Source organism: Rhipicephalus microplus, chromosome 7, assembly GCF_043290135.1.
Source record: "Rhipicephalus microplus isolate Deutch F79 chromosome 7, USDA_Rmic, whole genome shotgun sequence".
Taxonomy (NCBI): Eukaryota; Metazoa; Arthropoda; class Arachnida; order Ixodida; family Ixodidae; genus Rhipicephalus; species Rhipicephalus microplus.
Genome location: NC_134706.1, coordinates 170,924,842 through 170,934,904, shown reverse-complemented (window position 1 = coordinate 170,934,904; position 10,063 = coordinate 170,924,842). Strand labels below are relative to the sequence as shown.

General features: G+C 45.0%; 1 protein-coding gene across 1 annotated transcript; it reads left to right on the top strand.

Moving 5' to 3' along the window:
- Nucleotides 1-1,053: 1,053 nt before the first annotated feature.
- Nucleotides 1,054-6,881, top strand: LOC119179020 (uncharacterized). The gene is made up of 4 exons (XM_037430102.2): nt 1,054-1,301; nt 2,433-2,532; nt 3,661-3,718; nt 6,765-6,881. The coding sequence occupies exons 1-4, from the start codon at nt 1,054-1,056 to the stop codon at nt 6,854-6,856; spliced, it is 498 nt and encodes a 165-aa protein (XP_037285999.2). The 3' UTR covers nt 6,857-6,881.
- The last annotated feature ends 3,182 nt before the right edge of the window (nt 6,882-10,063 follow it).

The window sequence follows — 10,063 nt, the reverse complement described above, 5'->3', positions numbered from 1 at the left end:
TCTACGCAAGCAGTAAACATGAACGCTAACCACGCATATTTCTATAAACAAGAGCGCTAGTTTGCTGCATATAATAAAGAAAGATCTTGACAAACTTACCTAGTTGTAAATGCATGTCGTGTCATAAATGTTTACGCGCACTACTGTATGCATAGAAGGCGTAAAATGTTCTCTAGAAATCGTCTTTGGCCACGCTGCTCTCCACCGTGGGTCACTTGGGAACCTGTACATCTGTGCACTCGAATAACCTACATCGTTGTCGGAATTTCGATTCGAAGCACAACAAAATCCAGGCATACTAAACTCTGAGAACACACTGCTTTTATCGCCACCGTAGCGACACCGTAGCCTCTAAACCAGCGCCTGCGGACACATGCGGGCCGCCACCACCGCACACAATTTGGGAGTTTCTGCGTGCGGTACGCGAACGCCGACCCGCGTTACGACGCATGCGCAGTGGCAGCGATCGTACCGCAAGGGCTCGCAGTGCACTATTCTAAAACTCGCTATTAACCTTTTGCGTTCTGCAGCGCACAGCAAAATGGTTCTGCCTGCCGCACTTTGCGCACGTCTTTTTTAACGCTAGACATTTCCTAGGTGGGTGGAACCTATTGGAGTAGATGCATGAACGGGTTGGCGGTTTTTTAGCTTCCAATTGGTTACGTTTCTTCACGACGCAGGCCTTCGCTTGGCTTTCTTCCTTGTCCCGACGTTGTTCTTGGTTTACTGCAAGCTCAGCTGCTTTGCGAAAATCTATAGCCTTGGAGAGCCTCAAATATTTTCTCTTAGGAGGCGTGACCTTACCTTCTTATCCTTCGTCCCACACTGTAAAAACGGGGCGTCATTTTGACAACCATCTCTTCATCAATTTTGACAAGTCGTTTGCGTCAAACGGAAAAGATGGGGGCTCCGCTGTCACTTAGCGAGTGGTGAGAAGCAGGGTTGAGAGACAGAAAGGGAAAAAAGCTTTCAGTGCGCTTCGGTTGGCTACCACACGTCATGTGACACCTCACTCTCTGTCGCGCCCCTTTGAGGTCACCACTCCACGAGACAATGGAAAGGAGGCTGCCGCTGCTGGCCAGAGAGAGAGAGAGAGGGACAGTCGAGGGAGCCGGTTCATGCATTGCCAGCCTGTTCCTTCATGTTGCTTGGACCTTTGTGCGTTTTTTTTTTTTGCTTCGGGAAGAAGCCTGCTTCTTGGTGCGCCATTTTGTCTCATTTTTCGCGTTGTGTACTAGAAAGAATGAGGGCCCGTCTAACGCGCGTTCTGCTCGGCGCTCCAGCCTAAAACCAGGTGCTAGGTGAGTGCGCTTATATGCTTTTTATCTGTTCACATCTTTCGGCTGTCGATGGTATTAACACGTCACCTATTTTGCGAGTAGCGAAGAAAGAAGCACTAGTTTTTGCGGGTAGTTGAGTTGAATTCTTTTGCGCGTCTATGCGAATTCTCTCTTTGCAGTATTCATTCGAGGGACGTGCATGCACCGTTGGAGTTAGCCCGACACCTCCGCCTTGGGAGGTACTTTCGCGCCGAGGCTGAACCACGTGCAGCGAGTTTCAGGCTTCTGCTGTCTAATAATACTAAAAAAAAGGTCCTATTTTTGTGAAAAAAGAAGAAAGCGTGAGCGTACGAGGAGCATTAGCGCGTGTTTATTGTACTTACCGCACCCTATCGATCGCGATTGAAAGTGATTAACGGGGCAAAGACCAGAATAGATTGGTCGAGTGCGTTATAATATGTACCGCTGAATACATTGTGATTACCTGATGACGTTTCGTAAGCGCTTTTTGTTTTCCTTTTCATGTGTTGGTTATAATACCTGCGCCATAAGCCCATGATGATCATCATTTTTCTGAGGAACTAAATATAGTGGACAATATAGCCGCGAATTCGTAAAATTATACATCAACCAGAAATAGTTTTTCTTGTCTAGTACTGTGGCGAAAAACTGCACCTCTTCCGCAATTTCTTACTCTGGTTCTCGACGGCTTGCTGACATAAAAAGCTGACGTTGGCATCTGATGGCGATGGCGCACTTCTACCCTGATTCGCGAATCGCAATCGAAAGTGACCTTAGCTTGTAAATGCACAAGGAAGCCTAAATACGTCGCGGAAAAAAACACCAAGGTGGGATAAACGGAGTGTATTTTGAAAACATTGTAGCAAGAGCAATCATGCGCGTGGGCTGATTGAATTATTTAAGAGAAAAGTTACTGCATATAAAACCAGCAGATATGACTTCGTAAAAATTGACAAATTTGAGTTAAGTGCAGCGTTATCGACATGTGCAAGCACTTAAAACGCAGTATGTTAAGGACGACTCTTTAGGATGTGTCAAGTGCTTGCAAGTTTGTATGCACGTTACTGCATGCAACTGTCTAATAGACATCATTCACTGACTGCTAATAGCTTCAATCATCTTTGTTCACAGGCCTGGTCTTAAGGGTCAACAGACACCTTCCGGCGTAGACGGGTCAATTTCAAGCATAATTGGTCATTGTGTCACTGCAACTTTCACATTGCAAAGCCAGGTATGTACTCAATGTCTCAAAACTTTTTATTTAGTCTACTTGATTTACCATTTTTGGTTACACATTCATTTCCTTTGTAAAGACAGACCAGATCCTAAGTAATGACTTTTAAAAAAATATCTCAAATTTGATGTCCGGGCCAACTCTCCCCATGCACCCAAGCCACAGTTGCTTGGCCTCACATTGAAGGAGGCCTTTATGGAAGTCGAAATTTCGTCTTATTATGAAGACGATAGTCTTTATTGGGGACCTTCGATGCCAAAATTTCGGTCTGTCTGTCTGTGTGCTTGTCTGTCTGTCTGTCTGTCTGTCTGTACATTTGTCTTTTTGTCCACTCTTAACCACATCGGGTACTCGCAACGGCCGACCCCATCCGCAGCGCCCACCATTATTACTCCACATTCAGCGTTCATACTTATGAAATTGTAAATTACAAAGTAATTATTGTGCATATCTGGGGTACTATAACAACACGTATATATAATGAATGTGCGTCTTTTACTAGGAAAGGCACTCATAGGTATTTTTAAGGACCATAGCGCTTATCACGCTGCGCTGACCAAGCAATGCTTGCACGAAAAGGCCAGTGTTTTCAACACTTTGCTAAGACCAGACGGTGGTGGCACCTACCAGTCACCTTGCGTTCTACACCTTATCACCTCTGAGACGGGTGCGCACACTAGTCTCAGAACCACGCGCTTTCTTTTCTAAAAAACTGCCAGATGGCTCTCATGTCCCACGTTTAACGTGACTTGATGCGCTCGTTCGCCTGCCCGCTCGAGGCACTCAAACGCAACGCCTCCAGAATACTATTCGCCGATTTTCTTGCGGAGAATATCAAACAAATCTTTTTTTTCACTCTCTCCACACGTAAGCTCATCGCATTTCGATGACATTTGCAGATTAACATGCAGATATTGGGCCAACTTTTCTTCTTTTAATTTGTCATGTATTTTCTCCCCCTGAGTAGTGTGTAGGCTTGTAAATTGACTGCATTATCAGCTACTTATGTTAAACAGTGCAAGGTGGCCCTTAGAAGTTTGTATATAATGTGTGCTTTTTATAGGTATGTTTGGTTATTTGAATTTTTTTGCCGAGTCTAACTGATTTTTGCTTGTGAATTCCCAGCATGCAGGTGAAGAGACCCTGGAGAGGATGCCTGCAAAACCTCATCTAGCTGTCATTGGTGAGTATGTCATATATAATTTTTTTTCCTCAAAACATGACTTGTGTAGCTTGGCTTGTTATTCAATGCAAAAGTTCTTGGAAATATAGAAATGGGAAATTCGAGAACGTGGAGTGTTACTGGAGAAAACGTTTTGACAAGTAAACTTTTCTTCTTCAAGGCTGCAGCCTTCAAGAAGACAAGTACCCTTGTGGAAAGGCCGTCTTAAGCGACAATACATAATCATGAAGTTTCCAACCGAAATATTGTTTTTCTTTGGCCTGACTTGATCTGTAAACTGTGTTATATGCGGATGGTGAGAGTGATTTTAGGCAGTCACAACCTGCTCCACAGGTAGGATGCACGTAATATTTAAAAAAAGAGGCCACCGCAATATGCAAAAACTCAGTGTTTCTCCATTTATATGAATAATTAGGCTCCCCAGCCACTCTCTAAACACTCAGCCAGACAGACTTCTGTCGAATACTTTCACCTTTAAATTGTGACATTTAACGCTAGAATGACTTGTCTCATAACATTGTGCCTATGCCAGCAAACTTAAACTACATTCTACATTCCTATTTCCTTTCCCACTAAAGATGTCTTTATCAAGAAGCCTATGATAGTTTGTTGATGCTGAACGTTGTTTTCTTTTTACTTCTTGTGCAATATCTGTTTGTAAAGCTATTCCCACTGACAGCTGTTATGTGTTTATCTAAGGGTAACACCTGAGTCATTCTAAGCCAAGTGTCCCAACCAATTCGGTGGCCTTGTCAAATGTATTGGGTCATCTTATTACAAACGTACCTGATCAATTTTCGACTATTTCCGATCATGCTAAAAAATTTTCAGGTATATGGAAATGTGAGTAGTAGTTATTAAGCCATTAAGTTTTGCAAACCAATTTTGTGTTGCCTACCAACAGGTCGAGTGGCAATATAGGTCGACCCCCCATGTTCACGTCACCGACAACGAAAAAAAAGGAAAACAACCCAAAATTGCTGAACGACATTTATTTGTGAATTGGGCGCACCACACCCCGATCGTCGGAGCTTTCCTTAATAACCATGGCAACAGTTCCTATTCGTCAGACAAAGCACCACTGTCTTTTGAAGACTAGAGTTTGTCGCTGGCCGCCTCCCACAGTGCGTTGTCTTCCGTGCCATATAGCGAGTTGCTGATGGAACATTTATTAAACGCATTTTTCACCATCGAATCTGGCAAGAAACGCCAAGCAAGGAGCACCCAGCCACAAATAGTCACAAGCGAAGGCCTCTGTAGGTGGCCGGTCGGTGTCTTTGGGTTGTCGCCGGACATCCACGTTTGTTACTCTAGCCACACTTGGTCCCTAACGGCTTGTTTAGCACAACGTCGATCGGTTGGAGGGTGGACTTCATACCACCGGGTATCACAGTGAGAACCGTTTTTCCATCGCCCAGTGCGTGCTTCAAAGCGTCGTTTAAGTGACCACAAAACGCATCTAACACAAGCATGCTATAAAGACACAGCAGTGCACCTGGCTGACGGTTCCACACTACTCGTATTCATTCTAGCAACATGGCCTCCCCCATATATCTTTTTTTGTTAACGCGAATGACGACACTGGGTGGAAAGACTACCTTAGGCGTTGTCTTACGTTTGAAAAAATTGAACGGTGGAAGCTTTCTACCATCTGTCATGCATGCCAGCATGACGGCGAAGCACGAGTGATCGCTGCCAATGGACAACAGCTTGATATCCTTGGCACCATGCTGCATGATCATGGTCGATGAAGGCATGTCGAACCACACAGGGGTCTCATCAGCATTGTCAATCTGCCCCATCATGTAGTTGTTCTGCTCCTGAAGCTGGTTTACGAAGCTCTGAAAATTTATTAGCCTTTCCTCGAACTCGTCTGGAAACTTCTGACAGGTAGATGTGCACCACCGAAAAGAAAATTTTTTGCGTCTCATCAATCGACGAACCGAGGAGTTTGGAGCAAAAAACTCTTCTCTAGTGAGCCCAGCTTCTCGAGCATGTTCCACGGCTTTCTTGCGAATGGTATCCGTGGTCACTGGCAGCGAGCACGCATGAACTCCCCACACAAAGTTCTCTGGCATATTTTCCAGCTGCGGAAGAACTGCACTTCGCCCACAAAACTACATTTTCCAACGATTGCACATCTGCAGCTTCCCTTTCTGCACCCTCCAATAGCGCACACATTTTACGGATACACCAAAGCGGCGCTGAGCAGCCATATTCCCATTCGCTTCTGCGAACTCAACAACCTCTAGTTTACAGGCAGCTGAGTACTGCCTTCTCGTACCGTTACTCGTATTCAGTGAACAAAAAAGACCACTAAAAATTAAACACAATGTCAAAAGGAGCGAGTACTTAGAACAGATCTGAGACAAATCACGAACACGAAAAAACAGACAACAGAGAAAAAACAACAACGTGCCAGTAGATTTGAATGCGATTATGACCGTATCTAGCTTCTCATGCACATGCAAGCCACATATTGCCAGAGAGCGGTGCACTGTCGGCTAGACACCACTCTATAAGACTAGGGGCGACTTTAGCACGTTTTATTGAAAATGTCTCGACTTATAGTCCGGTTATAGTTGATGGCACTTCATACTTTAGGCATCCAAGTGAAAATGTGTCACACTAAATAAATTATATAATATTGCTGGTTCGATCTATTATATTGATACAGTGTTTTCGTTACAGACAAGGTGCTACTCTTTGCAGACTAATAGGCTACTCAATTTAGCTTTATTTTCAGCCTTGAAAAATGTTGCAATAAGCTGCAATTTTTTATAAAAAGCACAAATTTTTCGCAATACTGTTCTGTGTGAATGTTTTCTGTTTTATATGTTCCCTTATTTTCAGCATATGACAGACAACATTACATTTGCTTCACAAAATTTCTGTCTGGTGTTGTTCAATTTCATAATGCAGTGTCTGCATCACACAAGTTAGTGCTGTTGACAAAATTCGGGCGTTTCACTTCTGAAGCCCAGGCATGTGATTGGCACAGTTTATGGAACATGGATTTATTTTGTCATTCTATTTTCGTTCCCAGGTACAAGGGGCAGATCATCCCGACTAAACTGTGGTAAAGGTAGAGTCAGTGGAGTAGCTCGAAGGGTGCTCAGCCTTCTCAACATACTTTGAAGAATAAATGGAAGTGTTCACAAAAGCTTTCGTTGCATATTTCATGCAGTGCTATCCATGTTGAATTACAGTGCCATGGTGACGTAGACTACACTACAATTCATTATGACACATAATACACCTGTTTTCATGAACCAATATCGATAATGCATTGGGAGCCTGCTGTCTTCTTACAAACAAAATGCTACATTGATGGTCCAAAAATAACGTCAATTGACAAAGAGACGTTAAATGACACTACTTAGTAATTACTTTCATCTAAAATTGACATCTTTTCTAGGTCAAAGGTTTTCAATCGGACAGTTTAGTTGTGTGAAGAACACTAATAAAATGTCAATATGATGAAAGAATACTGTCATTTGCAAATGACGACCTTTAGTTATTTTGACGTAAAAGTTATCAGCTTGACAGTTTGCTTGCATTTTGAAATGACGAAAACACATCAATTGATAAAATTGTGCCGTCATTTGAAAGTGACTGCCGGTCGTTATTTCGATGTAAATGTTGTCAATTTGATGGTTTGCTTGTATATTCCAAGTGCCTGGAAACATACCAAATAGACAAAATTGTGCCGTCATTTCAAAAGGACGGCCTGTCGTCATTTCGACGGTCATAAGATTGGAAATAAAGCTGCTGGCATATTTACCGTCATTTTGACACTTTTTTGCAGTGCACAGTCAGTGGGTCACGTACCATCGAATCCCCGACGTCTTTAAAGTTGCACGTCTGCACTGCTATTGGTACATCTCTGAGGAACTGCTCCAAAGTTTCGTCTTGCTGCTGCAGGCGGGAACGCAAACATACCTTTCATACGTATCATTGTACTGTGGAGTGCAGTATTCCTCGAACTTTTTGACGATGGTGTCGTAACCCTCCTGTTCTGCTTGAGACAGATAAAATGTGTTGTACACTTCTACGCCTCACTGCCAGCCACGTGTATCAATACAGCAGCTTTTTCCACACTCGGCTTGCTGTCCTTGCCTGTCTCCTTGAGGTACAGCTGGATGCGCTGCTTGAACCTTTTCCAATTTTCGGCGGCGCTATCCGAGATAACCAGTCGGTCGGGGGGCGGAAGTGTTTCCATCTTGGCAGCTCGGGTGACGCTTGACGACGAGAACACTGTGCAACTGCGCGCGCACCGCCTATCGACGGCGAGCCACTTCTGACACCAAGCTTTGACTGACCACAGAGAGCCGGGGACTGACAAGGCGATAAAAACCCTGGTTTACTGTCACACGCTCTTTTTATGCTTAACAAACGGGCCACAGTTGCTAGAACACATTTCGTTACACAGTCTGGTGTACATAGCACTATACAAGAACTAATCGAAGCACTTGTGCAGGCACACTATCTGCGACTAGCCAGCACTGATACCGGAAGACATATACTTTCTTAACTACAAATTCGCATCTCCGCTAATTATGACTCTCTAAAACCAGAACCGAAAGAAATTCACGAAACATTCTGTACTCTGGACTGAATTCCATTTCGTCCATCTCTGCCAGTGCTGTGTGTTACGTGCTGTTTTTCACTTCGCTCATTCTATATTCAACCACTTTACCGTGACATAAACCGCGAGCGATGGAGAGCTGCAACTTTCCATAAAGAGTAAGAGAGCAGGATGGGAAGGATCCAGGGTAGATGCTGCATGCGATCAGCACGGAGCCACTGCAGTGGCCTGCACACCCAACACCGCTTCACTAAAAAAGTACTACGTCAAGGAGCACACCAAAAGTCGGAAGAGGTCACAATTGCGGTTAGACTTTTTAGTTCTAATACTGAATGCATCCTAAACGATTCTAAAACTGCATAGCTAAATAAGGCTAGACCATAGTTCACTCTACCACCTAACACATGCTCACCTAAAATTCTCCTCCTCCCACAGCGGTAAACTCCTCTGGACGCCCGCACATTCGTTGAAAGCCTAGAAATGAGACTGCCAATTGTTTAGTCCAAGGGTCGACAACCTGAGCACAGGTGGACCTCTTGGAGGGTTTCTCGAGGGAGCATGGGTGTATCTTTGCGGAGCTCACTCCGAACGCTCGAGCTGAAGACAGATAAACCCACCCCCTCACTCTTGCCATCTGTGCGATGCACCGAGGGCACGCCTCTCTCACATTATCCTGGCCTGTCCATCTTCTCCTCCGGGCAGGCCGATGTCACTCCAAACCTGGGAGGACTAGTGCTCGCTACGCTTTTGGGACCCGGCAAGGCAAAAGATCGCCACCGGCCAGGCTTTTAGGGTTATGACCAAATTAAACATGATTGTTTGCCTGTTGTTCGGTCGCACGAAGACCCTGGGGCCGGAGAGATCCTAAGCTTTTCTGCAAAAGTTTTTTTATTTCACTTGATTTGACTCACGTAGGTGGGCGAGGGAGAGTTACGACGCGCTGCAACAGTGTAGCTCATCGCTTGACGCACAAGCTGTGTAGGTTCACGTGTTGACAGAACTCACTGAATTGCCTGGCGCACAACAATGGCGATCAGCTTCACATAATGCTGTGAGAATGGCAATAATTTTCGCTTGTGGCACAAGCTGTGTTGGTTCACGTGCTGGAAGAACTGACCGAATTTTCTGGCACACAACATTGGCGATCAGCTCCACCTAATTATGTGAGAATGGCAATAATTTCCGCAGCTGCTCTCGAACGAGTGCTCTGCTGGTTTCGTGCAGGCCGTCGGAATGCAGCGTTCCCGGCCGACGCGATGTGACAAGCGACGCAGGACGGCTTCAATGTGTTCGGTTACGGCTTGTAGGAGGTGAAGAAATTTGTCTTGCCACAGGAAAGAATCGGAGGTGGAGGACGGCAGTGGCCACATAAACCGCATAGTTCCAACTCGAGCACTGCGTCGCAGAGCGTCGACACTAGGGCCTGGTTCTTCGAATGCATCGAACGAAGCTCCATCTGATCTTCACTCTCCTTCTTCTTCTCCTTACACCCCAAGACTTCGCAGCGTAGGCGCAATGTTTCATGAGCATTGGCGTCTTCGTCATCATCCCCCTCTTCTATCAAATCACACATGAGCCCTGCGGATCTTTGCGCGCTCACAACAAGCACTCCCCTCCTCAAGTTTCTCACCAGCGGGCTCCCCATCAGCACTCGAGGGAAGACTTATCTACGTGAAATCGGATGTTGTAGCTTATCATGTAGACTATGGGGGGAAAATGCCATACTGGCCAAGCACCGGTGGTGTATTTTATAGTAA

Coding starts and splice junctions, on each gene's coding strand:
- LOC119179020 (XM_037430102.2), top strand. CDS start 1,054: ATGGAAAGGAGGCTGCCGCTGCTGGCCAGAGAGAGAGAGAGAGGGACA. Junction 1,302..2,432: donor AGCCTAAAACCAGGTGCTAG/GTGAGTGCGCTT, acceptor CTTTGTTCACAG/GCCTGGTCTTAAGGGTCAAC. Junction 3,719..6,764: donor ACCTCATCTAGCTGTCATTG/GTGAGTATGTCA, acceptor TTTCGTTCCCAG/GTACAAGGGGCAGATCATCC.